Source organism: Rhinolophus hipposideros, assembly GCF_964194185.1.
Source record: "Rhinolophus hipposideros genome assembly, chromosome: 1".
Classification (NCBI taxonomy): domain Eukaryota; kingdom Metazoa; phylum Chordata; class Mammalia; order Chiroptera; family Rhinolophidae; genus Rhinolophus; species Rhinolophus hipposideros.
The window spans coordinates 74,162,725-74,186,247 of NC_138047.1; the positions used below are offsets into that span (position 1 = coordinate 74,162,725).

Genomic DNA, 23,523 nt, shown 5'->3' on the forward strand with positions numbered 1-23,523 from the left:
GGGATTTCCGGGACGCGCGGCGCAAGCTGGGAGCGTGCGACTGCGCGTCGCACCCCGCCCCTCCCCGCCCTCCCCGCCCTCCCCGGCTCTCCGCAGGCTGCGTCCTGCGCCTGCGCAGGCACCAGCTGTGGGAGGGAGGTTTCCTGTCAGGTTGCTGCGCTGTAAAGCTCCCCGGGAAAACCCTGTGCGAAGACATTTTTGTGCGGAGAATGTATAAATTGCCTTAGTAGTTCACAGTCCGTTATCTTAAAACCTGTTCTTTTAGATCAAAGACTTGGAAGCTGAACAGCAAGCACCAGATGACACGTGATTAGAAGTCCCAGCTCCAAAGGTTCCAGAGCCCGATTCCCCTGTTGGCTTTCCCGTTTGCCCCCGACTCACTGCTCTTCACTACACACTGGTCTTGTGTAGATTGAATTGAGGAGCCATCCTGGGCTTTCTGGAGTTCTCAGCTATGTGTGAACTTCAACATAGGCCGCTATTGGGTAACCCTTATTGGCTCGAGTTAGAAGGCTGTGCCTGTAAGGACTGTCCATATTGTTTTCTGTTTGGTGCCTTGCGTGCACCTTTAACAAAAACCTACCGTAGGTGGCAGGTAAATGAGGTCTACAGGAGCTTGTTCAACACTGATCTTCAACCCCCATCCCTACCGGGAGTGCAAAAATCAGTAACCCTAGCTCAAGACATGGTGAACAGAATTGGATACTTACTTCCTCGTTATTCCTGAGAAGATGGAATGGTAAACTGCAAAGCTCCCAAATATTACACATAACTTCATTATGACAAGTGAACTTAACAGTTACACCAACTGACATCACTGAAGATCGCTTCCTTTTCCTCATTTAACCCCTTTTGCTTCTTAGCTTCTGGGACACTGCTCTTTCTTATTTTAGGTCTTCACTTACTCTAAGTTTCCTAACTCTTAAATGATGGCATTTAAAGCTTGTCTGGTTTCTCATCTGTTTTTCTAGTTCCACAGTGTCCTGAGAATGTGGGTTCTAACTCCGCACCTTTCTTCTGAGTTCTAGGTTCACATTTTCAGCTGCTTGTTGGATGCCGGATAAATATTTCTACATACATACCTTAATGTCAACTCTAATTCAAAAGCTCTAAAGTTTCTCCAATAAATCTGTTCCTCCTGATGTATGTCTGTAAAGGTTTCATAATTCTAATTAGGTACCACATTTGCTTTCCATCATGTTCTCTTTTCTTTCCTAACCATGATGCTTGCATCTCTATTTTTTCAATTCTTAGTTCAAAGCATTATTCTATTCCGCAAAACTGTATCAGTATCTACCTAACGGCCAGATAGACCTTCTTAGAATACACATTACTGCTGCTCAAAAAATCTTCAGTGATATGCCATTGCAGACAATGATAAAGTTTACAATCTTTAATTTGGCACTAACATTCTATTTTACTTCTGAACACATTCTAATGTGAATCCCATACACTAGCCAAATTACTTACCTCACCCTTCCATCCACATGACTTATTTTCCCACACTGATTCTGGAGGTTACTTTCATCTGAAGTGATTACTTTTCTTGTAGGGGAGGACAAAGTTCCTTCCACCTTCTTAGGTTCTGTGGCTGGGCCTAAGAATAAAACTGACAGATGACAGGAGGAAAATCATACAAATTTATATAGTATTTTTACGTGTACACGAGAGTCTTCAGAAGGAAAATGAAGAAACAAGTCATTAGACCGAAAGCTTATATACCGACAATAAATTGTGGGGATGTGACAAGACAAAGGGGCTTAGGCTAGGGGCAGTAAATTGTGGAACAGACACTATTAAATATATGGAGAAACAAATTGGAGGTAAGGGTTATTTTATTAGGTTTGTAGAGGTTCATTTTGATATCAATTCCCAGTCTCTGGTGATAGGAATGTTCTTCTCTTCCTGGTACAGGGAAGGCACCTTTCCTATAGGAAGTGTAATGACCAGTTTTAGGTGAAAGAGGGAAGTCAGAAAACCCTTCATGTATCTATTTCTTAGTGCCTTCACGTCAAAATAGTCAATATGCCAAAGTGACATATTTGGGGTGGGATGTTCTGAACCCCTTCACTCCCTACTTTATTTAAATCTTGTTTCACTGTAACTCCTTTTCACCCATCAAATTCTCTTGAATGCTACTGTATACTACCAAGAATAACTGATAATTTATTTGTACATAGTTATGTCACAGTTTTGGTTTGTTTCACAAAGAGACCGTAAAGTATAGAAGGCTGGGTCAGGTTTTACATTTTTCCAGTTTCTCATGTAAATTTCTTGCACTCAACAGGCACTCAGGTAACATCTGTGGAATAAAAGTGATTAAAAGAAATCATTAATCCTGGCCCTGACTAAAACTTCTTATTCCCCCGTCACTATTCCCCCACCCGTTTAGACACAAGTAAAGATATGAACTCTAGTATGATCTTTTAATTTCTGGAAGTGCTACTTTTCATTTTTACAAAATTCACCATCTTAATGACCTTAATAAATGGTAGTTGACCTGGAAAATATTGATTTTTTTCTTTGAGTGGCAAAAAGGTAGAGCATAGCTTTCCAAAATCTCCAAACACCACTATGTTCTCAAATGGAAAGAAATAATATTTCTGATTTCCAAGAATGATGGTTTCTGATAATAGCATGTTAATGGAAAAGTTCCTTATGTACTCTGATTGATCTGTTTGCATTTACTCATTAATACCACTGCTGCTAGTTTAGGAATAGGGTAAATATTTACTGGCCTAAAAGATTATCAGCATGATGTACCAGTTCTCCAAAGTGGGTGTCCCAGATGATCCCCGAGGTTCAGGAAGAAACTAGTGGAAGTGGAGCACATACACACACACACACACACACACACACACACACACACACACACAATTTTATCTCATTCATTCAAATTTTCTATTTTACTATGTACGAGTTCTGACAATTAAGTTCACGAACTCATCCTAGAAAAAGTGCTACATACCTCATTGTTGAATATCACTACGGTCCCCTTCGACATACTCCCCTTCGGAAGCTATGCACCAATGCCAACGCCTAGTCCACCCTTCAAAGCAATTTTGGAACTCTTTCTAGAATAGCTATCAGAGCTGTCATTGTATTACCCGTGATGCTCTGAATGTCATCAAAATGTCTTCCTTTCAATATTTCCTTTATCTTCTGGTAAAGAAAGAAGTCATTGGGGACCAGATCAGTGAGTAGGGAGGGTGTTCTAATACAGCTATTTGTTTCCTGGCTAAAAATTCCCTCTCAGACAGTGCCGTGTGAGCTGGTGCATTGTAGTGATGCAAGAATCATGAATTGTTGGCGAAAGTTCAGGTCATCTAACTTTTTCAGGTAGGCTTTTCAGCACTTCCAAATAAAGAGTAAACTTGGTTAACTGTTTGTTCAGTTGGTACAAATTCATAATGAATAATCCCTCTGATATCAAAAAAGGTTAGCAACATCACTGCAACAAGTTCACGAACTTAATTGTCATCAGACTTTGTACACAGTATATTAGTATATAGTTAATAAATACTCATTAAAGTTAACTTTATTGGTTATATTAAAGCCTTTGTTTCTGCTTCTCTTCAGCTTCAATTTCTCTTAGCTGTTGCACACAGCAGAGAACTCTAATTTTTTAAAATTGTTTTCCTATTAAAAAATCAACAATTATCTGGATTTAGAGTGTCTCTACTGACTGTGTGAAAATTCTAGTTGTATTCAGACTCATAAGGAGAAGTGTCTTGCTGATTCTCCAACATATAAAAATGAGTTTTATCACTTATACTGTTCAAGTTGTATGTCCAATTTTTATTCTGGCCATGGTTTGGGATTTGGCCAATGAGAACACAATTATGAGTTCATATGTAATAACTTTCTCGTCTATACTACCATCCATTGTCATCACACCCTGGACTTGCGTAGTCACTTTAGAAATCACTAATTACCTCCATCTGTAGTTTACATCCAATAGTCAATCAGTGGAATCACTTAACTGTTAACATCTTAAATTCCCTTACCATCTTTAGTGCCTAACAGAGCCCCAAATTTGAATGAGTTAAATGAGTAGTATTGCCCAGGCCTATGCCTAGGCTGCTGGGTTAAGCTGGAGAAAACACAACTACGCAGATTATAAATTCTGTCAACAACCTGGAACCCATAGAAATCCTACTTTTCAACGAATCAGCTGACTCAGTGAAAATGATTCCTTCCAATTGTCTTCATTCTTTCTAAGCCTCTGCTTATCATTCTTCCCCCTCCCCCACTTTACATAAACTGCCTATTTCATCAAGAAAATGCAAGCATAATATCGTCCCATTAACACTACAAATCTACCTGCATCTGTACCCATCCTTTGTGCATTCCTTTCTGAAAAAAGGCTAGTGGTATCTATTAGCTAAAGTAATTATTTTATCTTTCCAATGGATCCTATACTTTCTGGACATATTAAGTACTTAATGTTATTATCCCTTTTTCTCTATCTTTACTCTTTCACTTTCTACTTGCAGCTTTCCATCAGAATTTAAGAAATTAGTAAGATCTCTCCCGTAATAAATAGCAAGGTCTCATGCCATAAGTAATAATGGAAAAAAATAAAAGCCTTCTTTAGAAACCACATCATCTTACAGCTACCACCCTTTTTTCCTACTCCCTTTCTAGCCGAATTTAAATTTTTAATTGTTGCCCTCATTTATCCCAAAAGCAATCAACCAAATAATTCTCTTGATTCTGCCTCCTGGTTCTCTCTCAGAATCATTCGCTTACCCATGCTCCTACTCGGGTCCAAGACATGATCATCTCTCCTTTAACTTCCTATCCTTCCTACATTAACCTTTGCTTGTCCAGTCTTTTCCATACGGCAACTAAAATGATACTTTAAAAACTAAAATCTCATCACATAACGCCCTCCTTAAAAATCACAAAGGTTTTCTACTCATTTAGAATAAAGTCTAATTCTCATCATCGTGGTTTATATATGGTCTTACAGGATTTGGCCCCCATCTTATTTTAACTCTCTAACTTACCCTGACTTCCTTATGTCATAATCATACAAGTATGTTTTCATTTCCCTAAAGTTTCTATGACTTTATCACTTAGCACACTCTGCCTGAAACATTTCCCTAGCATTTATCTCACTCCTATGCTCATCTTTTGGATTTCAGCTTCAGCTCACTTTCTTTCCCTACTCCTCCCAGGGTCAAATCTTCTACATATATGCTCACTATACCTTGTAATTTTCTTTACAGCATTTATCATTAATTATAATTAGTTATTTTGTTGGCATTTATCTTCCTTGCTAGATGTAAACTTTATATGGATTTTTGTCTTGTTCAGTGATTAATTCCCAGCACTCAGTTCACTGTCTGGGATGTGGCAGGTACTCATACATTTATTGAATGGTTGAATGTATAAAAGGGCATATTAAGAATAGAAAACATGATAAAAACAAATCCTTTACAGTGAGAAGAGACCTTTTTATTCCTATGTTGAGATAAACTGCAGAGACTGAAAGACAAAAATTCATAAATCATTCAGCAAAACATTCATTAAAAATCAAATTCATTTTCTTTAACAGAGTTCTCACACAGAAAATTTTATTTTATATAAGTCTGATATAACATTAAATATTTTACAAATCAGACATTTATTTTTAAATCTAATTATATAATCTTGAATGCACTAGAGACAAATAAAGTTAAGATTTTCTTTACCAGTTTCACTTCATTTAACTTATACAAGGCTTCCATTAAAATTCCATCACAGCTTGAAAATTACCTGCAGCTTTGAAAAACACATGATTTAAACTTTAAATGGAAAGTCTCTATGTAGCAATCCAAAATCAAACAACAAACAAACAAAAAAACCCAAAAATAGGTAAGAAGCATTTCTTAATACAAATAAATTATAAAATGTTTATGCATGAGTTTCTTCTCATTAGCATAGTCACCCAACTCAAAAACAATTCATTTTGAAATTGATTCTTAAAATACTCCAATGTTACTGAAAAATCCATATTTTAGTGACGCTCTTAAATGGCAAAATAGAATATCAGATTGGAATGTCCCAATTCCTGTGCTAAAGTGAATGAGGCTTGTTTCCATTTATGCCGAATGTCATCTGTTACACAGTACTAGACAGCCTGGCAACCAGTAATTCCAATTTTCGATAGTAACATACTGTACTAAACTAAGACATTTCAATAAACACTTCTTACCCCTACATATTTCCAGATTGTTAGATACAGAAAGGTACAATTATATTTGAAGTATGGGCCTTATAATAGGAATCTCTGTTTTAAAATATGAAAAATATCAACAGGAAAAATTCACACCAATGAAATTCTGTGGACTGATTTTCAAAGTTAGAAATAAGAATATCCATTGCTGGGGGTAGCCGGTTAGCTCAGTTGGTGAGAGCGTGATGCTAATAACACCAAGTTTGCCGGTTCAATCCCCTCATGGGCCACTGTGAGCTGCGCCCTCCTTAAAAAACAAAACAAACAAACAAAAAAAACCCCATATATATGTATATATCTTCACTGCTAATGGAAGCCCTGCTCTGTGCAAACATAGTGTCGTATATATTAAACAATCACACATTTGAGGTAATAGCTGGAAAAAATATATATGTACAGCTATACATGGACACATCCACAGAATATTCACAAATCTATTGGCCCCAAAACCAGCAGATACTAAAATTAAATAAGGGATCACGTACCAACAGGAAAAAGTGACACACAGGTAATTTACAAAAAAATGTGGTTACATAATCCTTAATATAAGGAGTATGTTTTGAATAATGTTTTGAGGGAAAATGTTTCCACTTTTATGAAAGTATTCATTTAATAGTAATGAAACCAAAAAGGATGTCTGAATTCTAGGACTGTGTTGCCTGCCAGATTATTAAAAATTCCTTGAAGCTCTTCATTCTACCCACTTTTTCTGTGTAATTAAAAATTAGAATAAAAAATTTGGAAGTTTTTATCAGATGACTGTTTTCTTTTGTACTGGTTTATGGAGAATTTTATGGATTTTAACTAGGCAGCAGTACAATGTGGCCATTAGACACTTTTTTTTCACCTGTTTAGTAAAGATTAAAATTCTAATTTATTGTTCATTTTCGGAAGTTTTTCTGTTCAGGTAAGAAAAAAGATTATGAATGCCCTTTTAGTTTACTCTACTCAGGACGTAGACAGTAATTTGGGTAATACTAACCCTAAGCTTCACATGGGGAAGCTAAATAGATGCACACACACACAAAATTCTCCTTCTGAACCATTTGATCCTTTTATAAAATACTTATTTAAATGGAAAGATGGTTCGTTTGGTCTTCAGGCCAATATCAAGAAATATTGCACTGCCTTAATACAGGCGGGAGACTTGTTTTTTATGAATATGTAGGAATATACTATTAAATAATATTAATATGTCACATTTGTTAAGTAACAACTGCATTTAAAAAGATTACAGGTCAACAAAGGGAAATCAAGATGTTAATCATTTCTCTTGGTAACTATTTTACATACTGTAACTGAAGATTTAACAGGATGAAAACGTAAACATAAAAGTGCAATTACAGTAAAGGGCTGGAATTCCACATTACTGTTCCTGTAACACCTGAGCTGACACAAAAGCTGAGTGGCTTAATGCACTGGCATATATATGCCGTAAGGACTTTCTTTTCTCTAGCAAATCTTTGCAAATCATAAAGAAGCATTAACGATTATGAAACAAATACTTATTTAAGCATTCAAATGAAATCTGTTTCCAAAATATATTGTTTTCACTTATTAGATGGATTATAATTTGAAATTTTTCATTGATGAGAATTAAATTATCAGATTTGATCAAAATAAATTCTAAAACGTAGTAGCACCAGTCTATTTGGGAACTAAAAAATCAAAAAAAGGAGAAGAAATGGTACTATTTTTCCCCAAATCCTCACAAGGACAAAAATGTTTATGTGTATGTATAAAAAGGGATAAAAATGTAAAGCATTCATAAATGTAATTGCTGCCAAACTTCTAAAATACCAGTAAGAGAAACACGTAAAGCAATACTTAAAAGAGTGAGGGCAATGATTAAAATGAACAGTACAAGTTTCCAATTGAAATTGCAAAGCTTATATAGCTAAAACTAAGGAGACAAAATGTTGGGATTTTTAAGAGTTAGAAACATGAAAATCTTACATCTTAAGATAGCTAAAGTCTTCTTACTTTGTAGAATTAACCCCAAATTCTAACACACTTGGTTGGGCCTTTACAGCATAATATAGGTGACACTAAGAACTTAATCTTTACCTGAATACTCTATAAGTAGCTTAAATTGTCAGGCACTCAATCAGTCATTTCCCACAAGTGTTTGAAAATTTTATTTTATCAAACACATTTCCCCAAACATTTTATGAAATGAAATAGAATGCAGCAATGCAACTGAAATATAATACTGTCCAAAAGCCACGTATGACTTTATAACATAACTTCACTTAATTTGGTAACTTCATCTATCCCCTTAAAGACAAGGTTAAGGGAAAAAGAATCAGTCACCAAGAGTTCAAGTCATGTAAGAATCAACCATAATCATGTAAATTTTCCATTAAAATGGAAAAATGAATGGATGAAATTTTTCACTTAAATTTTTATAAGTTTTCTGATGCATATGGAAATTCAAAGTTAATTAGAAGACTATGACATTTTAAAAAAATTCGTTCCACAGGCTCAAGAGAATATTTAAAACTGTATTTTCTTTTAAGCACTGCTAATTTTTTTAAAATATAGTATTTCTAAAAGAAAGTTGGTTAAGCTGTCCAGTTTTCCTAGGACAGGACGTTGTTTAGTTTAACCTACTAATTCAATCAGGTATTTCTACTGACTCATCTGGAAAACGGATACAAGAGAACATTTTTAAAAGAATGCTCATTTTAAGTTTCAACAGATGTTTAACTTAACTACATTCAAAAAAAAAAATCTTTAAACAAATGAATACTGCCACTCTAGCATTCTCTCACACACAAAAAAACTACCAAAGATGTGTTCATGTCCCATTAAGTGAGTATGAAACAAAAATCATTAAAATATTACAACTGTTGAACATAGAAGATTAGAAATAAAAGTTTCATACCCAATATACAGGCACCAAAAACTTCAATTTCCAGCAGACTTTTCAAATTTATATTATGGATTTAACTATAAAGAGCTTATTCCTACAGGATTAATTGAATTATTCAGTGGTGAACAGATTTTAGCTCAGAATTTTGTAAGAATAACTTGCTATAAATCACTATTCTACCTGTTGCTATATTTCTGCTCGCTGTTGCACGTGGCCAAAAGATCATGCTTTGATCAAGTAAGTGCTGTAATCTACTTACGTGTTTAAGAGTCGGCAATCAGGTTAAAAGGCACAAAGCAAAGTAGTAATTTTTCTTATTATGTATTTGTAGAAGAACCCATTTACTTTTGGATCCTACTTTTGGAAATGATTACTAAGAAAAAACAACAAATTTCCATGGGGGATAAACAGGTAGGTCCTCTTCTTCATAAATTTTAGCAGCCTTCAAAGACACATATATATGAACATTTGGGGGCATTTTAATTACTGGAATTGCAAATGACATAACTGCAATTTACTGCTGAAGACTCTTTAATATCTAATAGCCATTTCCTCATATTGTCTTTAAAATTTATCTGTATAGCATTTCATTTCTACACATGGCTTAGCCATTCATAAAACTAAATAAATAGCAAACTGATACTCTACACCAGTTCATTTATCTCGATATATAGTTTGGAATATAATGGCACTATTAAAAATATCAATTCCCTCTAAGCAGATAATGCTACAAGATTTTACACAAAGTTAAAGAGCTTTTGTTTTTTCTTTTCTTTTTGAAAAAGTTTCATTGTTTTAAACTCCACACATTCGACATCTGACAAGGAAAATGTAATTTTGTCACAGAACATTTATTCCATCAATTTAAACTGAAGTGTCTCATGGAGCGAAACACTAAAAGAATTTAAATAAAAAGGCAATAACCTGTATGTACACAAAGTGATCATTCCATAAATATTTACATGACAAGGGGAAAAATGGAGAATCACTAAAATTGGAAACCTCTACAGCAGTAATAATCCTTTCTCGAGACTTTTTAAATTAGTAATCATATAAGCTTTTAAAGTGAAAATAATTGCAGAAGCATAACTAAAATATTAATTTTAGTTTTCAGTTTCTTACTATTTAAAGGAGTCAGTAGATCATAAACAGTCCAAGATTTCAGGGACCGAATATTCAGTTTAGTTTTTACAACAAATCTTTTTCTTTAGCTCTCATGATGAAACTAAATTCACAGAAAAAATGAAGAGTATGCTAAAAGATACAAATAAAATTCCAGTTCATCCTCCTCTATAAATACTGGTCAGCCGCTCCAGTTCTTTGCAGTTGTCCATGCTCAAGGCATCGGCCTTCCTTCGGAGTCGATCATCACGGTACACTTTGGCTGCATATTGCATATCTCCTTCTATTAACAAACAAAAATATTTTGCTAAGTAAACAGTAATTTAGATCACTTATTTGTTTAAACTCAAATGATGTTGTTTCATAGAAGCCTTTCAGTATATTTACCTCACTGAACTTTTTTTAAGAAAGAAAGAAATCCAAATGCAACTCCTAAAAGCCATTTGGAAGCCTCGCATGTAAACAGGCACAGAGCTGCTCCAGATAAGAAACAGGATAGAGTCCTACAACTCCTTCCTTCCACTCATGTCTCCAATGGTTTAAAGACTACTGCTCTAAAGCGTTCCCTTGACTCCTTATCCTAGAGACATCATATGCTCTTTACCACTGCTACTGATTGTGCTGTGACCCTTTGCCAAGGCTTCATGTTATTTAATTATGCCAAGACTTAGAAGTAGAAAATTTTGAAATCTTGTTCTGAGTTTGCTTGAATTAAAAAGTTATTTAATGGCCTTACTGAAGGAAAACAAACGAGAAAAAGAGCTTCCTCTACAATCAGTACTGACATTCAGCAAGTAAGTACTTCTGAGGCTTCTTCAGTATGTGGAGAGCATCACTAAAGTAAAATAAATGAACTAGAAATCAAATATTCTTCAGGGAAGTTTTCCTTATTTTTTCCTGTTACTGTCAGCCACTTCACCGTTTGTTAACACTTCTAAGCAAGGGGTGGCATACTTAAAGAAGATGTAACAAAAAAGGAAAAAAAAATTGGTTACTTTCTGGAAAACTGAGCAAAGTAGAGGACATCAGTCAGAACCACAAACAAAATATACTCAAAAGTAAGAGTGTATTCTATTTGTAAAGATCTTTAGAAATGATTTTCATTCAGTCATTAAAAATCACTCAACCCCTTTTATTTACAAATGAAGCACTTGGATCTGATTCTTATACCAAATGAGGTAGATAAACCAAAGTTCACAGGCTTAGTGAATGGCAGAGTCTAGATTCTAATCCAAATCTCCAACTCCCAGCCTAATCGCCTTTTTGTTACCTCAAATTCTTATTTATATTTTATAACACACCTATTTTACCAATCTAGATATTAGCGTTAGAAGTGATTCCAAAACAAAAAAACCCTGGGAAAAGGGTATACTTTGGCCAATAATCTTTTAATGACATTTATAAAACAAGGTAATCTTATTCTAATCAACCAGTGAAACATTCAGTCAATGGATTGTTATACTGAGCTGAGAACCTCGCACTTCCATCTTCATTCAAAACCACTAAGCTATAGATATGCTGAATTTGTTGAATTTCATTTTGAAAATTTCAAACCTACACAAAAATGAAAACTACTACAATAAACACCCTAGAACCCTTTACCTTGATTGATCAATTCTTCACATTTTGTAAAATTTGCTTTAGCTCTCTCTACAAGGGCTGTTATTATTGTTGTGGTGGTGATTATTTTGCAGAACCATTTGAGAGTAAGTTACAGATATCATGACCTTTCATTCTTAATTACTTCAAGCATGTTTTTCTTAAGAACAAGTGCATTCTTATATAAACACAATACAATTTTCAAATTCAGAAATTTAACAATGACATCTAATATGTAGCCCACATTCAAATTTCACCAAGTCCCAATGATGGTATATTCTCTTATTCAACCAAATAGTTATTCATAACAATGACTATTTACTATTTAACTATTTACAACAACACAAATACCATTTACTACCTTGCTATGTGTCAAATATTGTTATAGTATAGGCCACCTATACATTAAAATATACTTTCTAAGTATTGAGCTCCAATTACGTGCTAGGCAATTCGAGAACATTCCTTGAGTAGGGAAATCCACAGTAATTAATTCCCAAGACTCTGAATAAGTTTTTAAATGTTAAACATTTTTATAAACTTACTCTGTTGTCTTTCTTTCCAGCAGTTATTTCTAATGTTAGTCAAATAATCTTCTTCCACACTCTTTTCTACCTTTTGCAATAATATTCCTTTATATTCATTTTTAAAGTCCTTGTTGACATAATAAATGACACCCAAGTTTTCGGTCTGCATTTTAATAGTCTGCCCTGAACCACTGTAAAAGAAATGCTTGATCATTATTTTTTTAATTAAAATAGTACATTCTAATCTGCTACTATAAACCAAACTAACAAAAACAATTAAAAATTGTTAAAAATTTATTATTGGTAAATTAAAAAGTTATTATTGGTAATTATTTATTTACATGGTCTCAAATTGCTGACCACTACCATTCATGTTATAAAAAAGTAAGCGTATTTTAATATACTACGTTCTTATAAGTTCTTGTAAGTTCTCTCAATTTCTACTTAACAAAAATCTTATTTGGAAGAAGTAAAAGTTATTTCTTATTTTTAGACCAATATGTTTTTAATACTGGCAGTATGATTCTACAAAATTTCCTATATGTTCATTGTATTACACTAAAGTTTTCTAGAATGGATGCCGCATTAAATTTATTTTATGTCCTGCCTTCTTATATATAAAGTATGTAGTGCAAAAATACTTCATATAACAGAAAGAAATATTTGTTTTTATTTAGTCACTATTTTATAAACAGAAGGGTGACATAATAACATAAATAACATAAATCTATATAAATCAATGACAATTCTATTCTTGTCTTTTAAAGTATTTTTTTTGTCTTTAATGTCAAGCCATTACCTATTACATTAAATTGCTATCAAGTTCAAGTATAGCACGTAACACTTCTGTCTTTATCCACAGTGGAACTGATATAAACTAACAATATAAATGTATCACTTGAGTAACTATTTTAAAAATTAGACATTTTAAAATCTAATACATTTGTAGTAATAGAAGATTTGGCACTTAAAAGTTTTAAAACAGCACAAGACCATTTAAAGAAAGCCAAATAAGAAACAACAACATTTCTTTTTTGTAAAACTTCACTTAGCTACTTACGATCTGGGATATAAGGAATATGGAGGATTAGAGACCATCAACTGGCTTAGTAATGACACGAGGATCAATACAATAATGGGCATCAGCTGGATAAACACAGAAAAACCTCCCTATAAAAAAAATCACCGAAGAATAACAAATTGTAATATAAGAGTAGTTAACAATAAATTGTCATACATTTTTAGAGTAAGAAAGGAATTTGAGATCATTCGGTTCAGTGCTTTCAAATCTGTGTGAATACACCACCTTCCTGGGGAGATTCTCAAAAATACAGCTTTCCCAGTGCTTCACCTAATGATCTTGACTTAGAAAACACTGATACAACCTGATCTCATTTGACACGTGAGTTCTCCTTTTCTTACACACAGAGACTCTATCAATAGGCATCATGTTGCAAAACTATTTTTACTTTGGATTTGAGGGTGGAATATGGAAGCTGATGAGTGGCAGGCAGAGTGGTGGCCCAGGCCTTTTCATTTCTAGTCTAGTATTCTTTCCACTTACCTTTCTACTTTATGTAATTTAAATGCTGTGTGCATTTAGGTATAACTGCATTAGAACAAATTGAAAGTTACATCCTATTTAAGTTTTTAATATAAATTCTAAATTCTTTAGGACCAACAGTAAGAAGTTATCTTCAAAACACACTGTATAGGCTATCGTCACTAGAATCACAGAATACCAAATTTGAAGGTGTCATGTTGCCCAAACTCCCCACACCGTGACTTCTATCCATTTCCCCAGTATCCCTAAGAGATATTCTAGTCTCTACAGAACAATTCTGTGAAGAGAAAACTCGTTATTTCCTTTTGACACAAATTGCCCTATTTTCAGATAACTCTAATTGCTTTTCCTAAGCTGACATTTGCCATTTTATCATTTCTAATCATATCATCAACATACATCTCCTCTTTCTTCTTCTCTCTCATGGCCACTGTGTCGATGTTGGTGCTGATGGCTGTAACCAGCTCGTCCATTAGAAAATGAATGTACATTACCTAAAATATTAAACGCAAGGTTAGATCAGAGAGGGCAGTTATGACTAAAAATTATACTTTCTTTTACAAATAAAACATTTTTTTTATTTTCTTTATATTTAACTTTTTTAATTACTAAAATAATGCATGTTTGAGAAGTGGATGCCTATTGCCTTCTCCTCTTTTGACGGAAGGGTGGATGGAAACAGGAATGATTCTTCCCGGACTTTGCTTCCTTTAAAGCAAAGTAGAAGTTCTTTCTTTATGAAAACTTGAATATGCGTTCCTCCCTAATACTGTATACATAGAGGACTTTTGTTGTGGTTCGTTGCTTTTACAAACCTTGGATCATTACTCTGAAACTCTGCTTTCTTCATTTATCACCGTATCACATATATTTCTAAAAAATCAAAAGACAGTGATCTAATTTATTTTTGAAAAAACAGCTGTAGAATATACTATGGTATATGTGGACCACAATTTATTCAAATATTCTCTTGCTGATGGACACTCAAGTTGTTTTCAAATAAGGTGACCAACCAGAAATGTCTACCACTGACAAAACTATGTTATAAAAGCAAAAGACTGTGAATCAACTATCAGAAAATTCACTATTACCTGAAAGATTTCTGATTGTTCCTAGCTTATCTGTAGTTAAAATTATTATTACTCTGGATTATTTTTCTGTGAGAGGTAACTGTGTAAACTAATATGTCAAAATACAGATTATATTTTCAATCATTAATTTGTACTCATGCAATCTCTTTCGTTCAAGGATTCTTTATAAAACGCCCTATCAATGACCACAATCTTTCTCAGTAATATTCATGTGGGGCCACCTGGCCAAATTATATTGCTATGTTCATAAAGATTCTCCAACGTTTAACTTAGCATCTTACGGAAATGTAAATGAGGTTGGAGCTATAATTTTAAACACCTTAGAGGAGCTGCTCTTAAAAAAAAATAATTTCCATACAAACAACTCACAGTAAATGTAAGCAGAGTTCAATACTTATGCTGGTACTATAAAAGCTATTCAATAGTACCTCTACAGTATTTTACTTTGATAGCCTAGTTCAAGCAATTATTTCTATCTCAATGTAATTTTAAAAACTCACTTTTTATATAACCTATAAACCAGACATTTTAATATTTCAGTGGAAAGTACCTCCACATACATCATCCAAATCAGTAATCTATAATGTTATTAATAGACTATCTACCAAGAACTTCAGAGAATCTATGTCAAATAGTCACCCATAGTTGTAATAACACTTAACTGAGACATTGCCACTGGATTTCTAACATACACATCCTTTCTTCAGCTTTATACAAAATACAGAATGTCTGTACTCTTCATTTCTTTTTATTTTCTTAATTAAAATATGTTCTAGGAAAAAGGCATACTTATATTATAGTAAAAGTAGTAAGTCTAACGTTTCTCTTCTACCTTCATAAAAAACCATTTACCTAACCATCTACCATAAAAAACCATATCTACCAAGAAGGTAGATAAAGCTCTAAATAAAGCCCTAAATAGCCTAACCAGAGGTGAGAATTTCTAGTTTCATAAAATATTATATTTTATAATTAGTATTAAAATACCTGAAGGAAATCCACCACCAAAAAATATATTAAACAAGTCTTCTGGGGTTATATCAGCTTCACAACCTCTGTGGAAATTAAATCTACCATTGTTTTGGTGATTACATGCTTGTTCTTCATTGCCTGTCAAGTCATACTGTTTTCGTTTTTCTGGATTGCTCAAAACAGCATAAGCGTTTCCAATCTCTGAAAAAGTAATGAGTAAATAAAAGTTGGTAAGCAAAATTTTTATATAAGACTGCCCCAAATAAAAACTGCCGTCATGTTAACAACAAAAAACCTACTTGAGGCTAATCAAGAAAATAGTAAAACAGTAGCAATTTCTTTTAAAGGTATTATACTTGCTTGCAATTACACATACTACCTCCCAATACAATTTTTTATACTAGGCTAATCTCCCTACTGTCTGTCTTAAACATCAAAGAATGTCCATCTTGCTTTCTAACATTTGTGCTGCATCTACTATTATCCTGCTTCTTCATTTTTGAGTATCGTAATCTAGTCATTCATTAGTTCCATTCAAATCAATAACAGCAGTAACTACCGACTGCCAGGCTCTGAACCTAATACCTTACTATATTACCCATTATTATTTCCACTATACAAATGAGCCCCCTGAGGCTCAAAAAGGTTAGGAAACTTGCTCAAACTTGTCAATTTTATTTTTCAGTACAGCAAGTATACTCTATGCAACCTACACTATCAATCTTTTTTTTTTTTTGCATACTCCAACCGAGAGTTAGCTACTCTTCATTCTATTCCTGAACAATTTACTCCTCTTAAAACTCTATGAGTGTAGGGACTGTGTCTTTTCATTGCATTATCCCCATGGTTCAGCATAAAGTCTGAATTTGGTTTTGAATGAATCCAGATATTCTCAATTTTCCATTCTCACTTTGCTACTTTTGTGATATTCATTTATAAGAATTCTATTTTCCATCTCATATTCCCATGTCCAAAACAGGTAATGGTATTAGGGCGATCAACGTGTAATCATTCTGTTGTACACCTGAAATTAATATAATATGTCAATTGTAATTGAAAAAAATTATATAAATAAAGAGGCAATGGTACACTGGTTACCAAAATGTCTTCTTGAGGTAACTTACAAAAGCTTTGTAATGCTTTCATCTAAAAGAAGGAACTATCCTATTCTCATTCTGACACTTCCAATAATTAATCCTTTCATAAATACAGCTTGCTTTTTATCATAAGCCTTATGAAATATGGGCTATTTTAAAAATACTTTTTGTATCCCACGTCTGGCTGCCATAGGTACTGTGCAAGCAAATAGATGCTCATTAGGTAGTTGTTTTTGGTTGATGACATATCACCCTTAAAATTAATTATATAGAGATATTCTGAAACTTTTCTGATAGGGCTTCTTAAACCTGGAATTCAAAGATATGTCTCAGATGGTTTGTGAACCCTATTGGATGAAAAAGTAGGTGGATCGTCCATTTATCTGAGGAGATGGTCCAAACTTTCTTCAGATTCTCAAATAAATCTAATTGACTCAGAAATACTGCCATCATTTATAATGTTGCTCCAGTGGGAAAGCACAATCGGAGATCCAAGCAATGTACTTACAAACAACACCAAGGTATTAACCCATATCTAGAAAAGAAACATATCTATCAATATGTGCCAAATACTAATAATACCAACTACCAATAATACTATCAGTTTTAGGATTTAACCTCTATACACTAAAGGGACTATTTCAGGAAATTTCATAATGCTGTTACTTTTAAAACTATTACTATATTGGCAATCCAATTCTATTTTTAAGGCCTTGCTTTTTAAAAACATAATTGCCAAACATTAAGATATTTTATATTTGTAAAATACTGTTATAATCCATAATTGTATATGTAAGACAATTTGTTCTATCCATTGTGACTAATTTTCTATTGATTTACTTTGTGCTACACCCACAAACAAGAATTTTTTCCTTATTATCTAGAGAATTAAATCCAAAATTTATTATGGTATTTAAAAGACTTACAAAATACATTTTCTACTTCAGTCTCACTTATTTCACCAAAAGATATCTTCCACTTTATTCATTTTTCTTTACCTAAACTTTTCATTTTCAGGTATCTTTAGATTCACATGAAATTATAGGACATAATACAAAGATCCTTTGTACCTGATACCTGATTTCCTTCAATGATAATATCTTTAAAATTACAGTACAGTATCACAGTTAGGATACTGACATTGATACAAGCAGGATACAGAACATTCTACTACCATCCTCATGCTGTCCTTTTATAACCAAACCCATTTCCTCCTCCTCCATCCCCTCTTTAATCCCTGACAACTGCTTTAACTTATTCTTATAATTTTGGCATTTCAAAAATGTTACATAAATAACAGTATATAAATGGAACCTTTTGGGATTGGCTTTTTCAGTCAGCATAATTCTTTGGAGATTGATCCAAGTTGTTATGTAAACCAACAGTACATTCATTTTTATTGCTGAGTAGTATTCCATGGTATGGATATACTTTAGCTTGTTTCACCATTCACCCACTGAACAACATCAGGATTGTTTCTAGTTTGGGGCTATTAGGAATAAAATTGCTATGTACATTCATATACAAGTTTATGTGTAAACAAACTTTCATTTCTTTGTTCTAAATGTCCAGGAATGCAACTGCTGGGTTGTATGGTAGCATAAAACTATGGCTTTTTAGAAACTGCCAAACTGTTTTCCAGAGTGATTGTGTCATTTTACATCCCATCAACAATGTATGAGTGATTTGGTTTCTCTGCATCCATATCAGTAGTTGATATTGTCACTATTTTTTATTTTAGCCATTCTGATATGTGTGTAGTGATATTACTTTGGTTTTACTTTGCATTATCTCTGATGGCTAATGAATGGATGTTAAGCATATGTTTATTTGCCATATCATCTTCTTCTGAAGTATATCATCTTCAGTGGAATGCCTCTGCATGTCTCTTACCAATTTTCTTACTGCATTGTCTTTTTAAAAATTTTGAGTTTGGGGAGTTCTTTATATATTCTAGATACTAGTTTTTTGTCAGATATGTGCTTGGCCAATATTTTCTCCCATCCTGTTGCTTATCTTTTCATCCTCTTCGTGGGGTCTTTGCAGAGCAAAGTTTAAACAAATTTGATAAAGTCCAACTTATCAATTTTTCCTTTTATAAATTGTGATTTTGGTGTTAATTCTAAGAAGTCAATGCCTAGCCCAAGACCCTAAAGATTTGCTCCCATGATTCTTTGCTAACAGTTCAAAAAGTGTTGTTCTACATTTACATTCATGATTCACTTTGAGTGCATTCTTGTATAAAGCATGAAATTTAGGTCAGGGATTTTTTGTTTTTGTTCCTATGAATATCCAACTGCTTTTCAGGTTATCTTTTTTCCATTTAATTGCTTTTGTACCTCTGTCAAAGGTGAAGAAATTAGGAAGTACAAATTGGTAGTTACAAAATAGTCATGGGGATGTAAAGTAAAACATAGGGGACTATAGTCAATGATATGGTAATAATGCCAGGTGGGTAGTAGACTTATCCGGGGATCCCTTTGTAAATTATATAAATGACTAACCACCATGCTGCACACATGAAATAAAGATAATATTGAAAGTACACTGTAATTGAAAAAAAAAAAAAAACAGTTGGTTATATCTGTATGGATCTATATCTGGGTTCCCCATCCTGTTCCATTGATCTCTGTGTCTATCCCTCTAACAATATCACTGTGTTTTAATAATTTTAACATATAAAGTAAATCCTAAAATCAGGTACACTGATTACTCTTACTCCATTCTTTTAATAAATCATTTTTATTTATTCAGGTTCTTTGTTGTTCCATATGAGTTTTAGAATAAAATTGTGCTTATTTACAAAAAAGTCGTGCTAGGATATTAACAGGCATTGTGTTAAATATGTGTATCAGTTTGGAGAGACTTGACATCTTTACTATGCTGACTCTTCCAATCCATGAACATGATAAATCATTCCATTTATTATATCATTCCATTTATTTAGATGTTCTTTGATTTCCTTCATTAGTATAGTATAGCTTTCTGCATACAAATCCTACACAAGCTTTGTTAAATTTACAACTAAGTATTTCATGTGTGTAATTGTAAATGGTAATATTTTTAATTTCAGTGTCTACATATTCACTGCTAATATATATATATATATATATATATATATATATATATATATATATATACTATGTTTAAATATAATACATCTACTACTTTAAATCAATAGAAATTGATTTTTGAATGTTTATCTTACGCCCTGAAACTCTAAAGAATTCACTTATTAGTTCTAGAATTTTTGGGGGGGATACATTCCTTGGGATTTTATACATAATCATGTCACTTACAAATATGGACAGTTTGATGTCTTCCTTTCCGTATAGTGCCTTTTCTTTTATTTTCTCACCTTAATGCACTGACTAGAATTCCCAACACTATGTTAAGAGTGGTGAAAGGGGACACTCTGGCTTTGTTCCCAACCTTAGGACGAAAGCATTCAGTCTTTCACCACTAACTGTAATGTTACCCTAGGTTATCTGTATTTGCTCTTTTATCAATTTGAGGCAGTTCCCTTTAATTCTTATTTTCCTGTCAGTTTTTATCATAAATGAGTGGTGAAATGTTTCAGATGCTTTTACTGCACTGATTGATAAAATCATGAGATTTTTCTTCTTTAGCCTTTAATATAGTAGATCACACTGAGTGATATTCAAATAGTGAACCAGCTTTTTGCATCATTGGAATAAATTCCACTTGGTCAGGGTGTATGTATAATCTTTTTATATATTGCTGAATTCTGATATTTTGTTAAGGATATCTGGGCTTATTCCACGAAGAATACTGGTCTGTAGTTTTGTTTTCTTTTGTGTTTCCTTTGTGGTCTTTTTTTTGTAGTGTCTGATTTTAATAGGGTAATACTTTAATAGGGTAAAATAAATTGGGAAATATTTCCTCCCCTTTTATTTTCAGGAAGACACTATGCACAACTGGTTTTAATTTTTCTTAAAAGTTTGAAAGAATTCTGCAGTAAAGGTAACTGAGCATGGATATTTCTTTTAGGGAGTTTCTTAATTACAAATTTATCCTATTTCCCTGAAAATAAGACCTAGCCGGACACTCAGCTCTAATGCGTCTTTTGAAGCAAAACTTAATATAAGACCTACTCTTATTTTATTATAAGACTGGTATATAATATAATTTATAATATAATACAATACAATACAATATAATATAATAATAAATATAATACCGGGTCTTATATTAACTTTTGCTCCAAAAAACGCATTAGAGCTGATTGTCCAGCTAGATCTTATTTTTGGGGAAACACAGTAATTTACTTATGTTATAGGGTTGTTCACATTATCAACCTCAGATGGAGTGAATTCTTACCATTTATATTTCTCAAAGAATTGGTCCATTTCATCTCATTTGTAAATTTCATAGTATTATCCTTTTAATGTGTCCAGGGTCTGTATCCTTGTTTCTGATACCATTTCTGACAAAGGTCAGTTCTTTCTTTTTTCCTTTGTCTGTCAAGTTCATTGATCTTTTCAAAGAACTAGTTCTTTTGTTTCATTGATCTTCACTATTGTTTTTGTTTTCAATTTTATTGATTTCTACTCTCACCTTTATTTCCTTCCTTCTTCTTTATTTGGATTTATTTTGCTGATCTGTTTCTTGGTTCATGAGGTGGAAGCCTAGATGACTGATTTGAGGCTATTCCTCTATTTTAATATACACATTTAATGTTACAAGTTTCTTCTCAGCATTGCTTTAACTGGTCCTTTCAAATTGTGATATGCTATACTTTTATTCAATTTAATGTATTTAAAAAAATTCTCTTGAGTCTTCCTTGACCCACATTTTATTTAGAAATGCGTTGTCCAGTTTCAAGTGAGTGAACATTTTGCAGTATCTTTCTGTTACTGATTTCTACTTTGATTTCACTGTGGTCAGAAAACACACTCTATATGAATCCTGTCTTTTAACTCAGTGGGGGTTTATTTTATGACCCAGGATTTGCTCTATCTTGGAGTATATTCCGTAAGCACTTGAATGTATAGTCTGCAGTTATAGAGTGGAACATTTTATAAATGATGATTATATTTTGTTGGATAACGGTGTTTAATTCTTCAATATTCTTGCTGAGTTTCTGTCGAGTTGTTCTATCAATTGTTGAGAGAGATGTTGAAGTTTCCAACTATAATTGTGAATTTGTCTATTTCTCCTTCCAGTTTTATCAGTTTTTGAATTACATATTCTGCATCCCGGTTTTTTAGTGCATACAAATTTATATTGTTATGTCTTCTTGAAGGATTGACCCTTTATCATAATAAAATATCTCTCTCTGGTAAATATTTTGGTCTAAAGTCTATTTAATCTAATATTAACATAGCCAAACCTGCTTTCTTTTGATCATTTGCATGATATATTTTTTCCTACCTCTTTACTTTCAGCCTGCATATATTGTTATAAATGAACTGAGTTTCGGTAGATAACACAAAGTTGAGTCATTTTTTAAATTTACTCTTCCAATCTGTCTTCTAATTGCTACACTTAGATCATTTACATTTAATGTAAATACTGATAAGTTAAGGTTAATGTCTACCATTTTATTTTTTGTTTTCTGCTTCCTGACTTCTTGTGAATTATTTGAACTTTTTATTAGAATTCCATTTTGACTTATCTAGTGTTTTCTGTGTATCTCTTTGTACAGCATTTTTGGTGGTTGCTCCAGATGTAAATTATATATATACAACTTACAACAGCTCACTGGTGTCATTATTTTATTAGTTCAAGTATACTGTAAAAGCCTTACTTCTCTTTGCTTTCCTTTATTCTACCCCATTTATCATATAATCCCCTTATATATTTTATCTGCATACATTTAGAACCATTTCAGACAATGTTAAACGTTTTTCTTCAAATGTAAAACATAATTTAGAAATTCAAGAGGAGAAGCAAATATGGGTATATTGTATTTACCCATATTTTTCTTACTGTGTTCTTTCTTCCTTCTTGATGTTTTAAGATTCCTTTTTTACTGTTTCCTTTTGTTTAGAGGACTTCCCTTAGCTATTCTTTTAGGGTATATCTGCTAATGACAAATTCTCTTATTTTTAAAAACATCTGAAAATGTCTTGACTTCTCCTTCATTCCTGAAGGTTATTTTTTACTGATATATAATTCTGGGTTGATAATTCTTTCAATATTTGAAAAATTTGCCATTTCCTCCTGGCCTGAACAGTTTCTAATGTGAATGTCACTGGCATTTGAACTGCTTTGCACCTATAGGTAAGGTGTCATTTCTCTTTTGTGGCTTTTAAGACTTTTTGTCTTTAGTTTTCAAAAGTTTGACTATGATGCGTTTTGGTGTGGATTTATTTGGGTTTATCTGTTTGGAATTCATTCAACTTCTTGAATTATATAAGCTTGTATCTTTTGCCAAGTGTGCATATGTGAAGTTTTCAACCTTTATTTTATCTTATTTTTTTTAGTACT

The 23,523-nt window shown here is 32.9% G+C and overlaps 1 protein-coding gene across 2 annotated transcripts in view; it reads right to left on the reverse strand.

Moving 5' to 3' along the window:
- Positions 1–5,445: 5,445 nt before the first annotated feature.
- Positions 5,446–23,523, reverse strand: part of DNAJB14 (DnaJ heat shock protein family (Hsp40) member B14) — a 47,113-nt gene continuing 29,035 nt past the window's right edge. Inside the window, exons 4-8 of one of the 2 annotated variants that reach the window (XM_081053923.1) lie at positions 15,989–16,174; positions 14,310–14,404; positions 13,407–13,516; positions 12,365–12,537; positions 5,446–10,503 (exon numbers count right to left, since the gene is read on the reverse strand). In XM_081053923.1, the coding sequence (XP_080910049.1) occupies positions 10,379–10,503; positions 12,365–12,537; positions 13,407–13,516; positions 14,310–14,404; positions 15,989–16,174 (689 nt within the window). In that variant the 3' untranslated portion in view covers positions 5,446–10,378. The remainder of the gene's footprint in view (positions 10,504–12,364; positions 12,538–13,406; positions 13,517–14,309; positions 14,405–15,988; positions 16,175–23,523) is intronic. The other variant, XM_081053924.1, reaches the window with a different exon arrangement.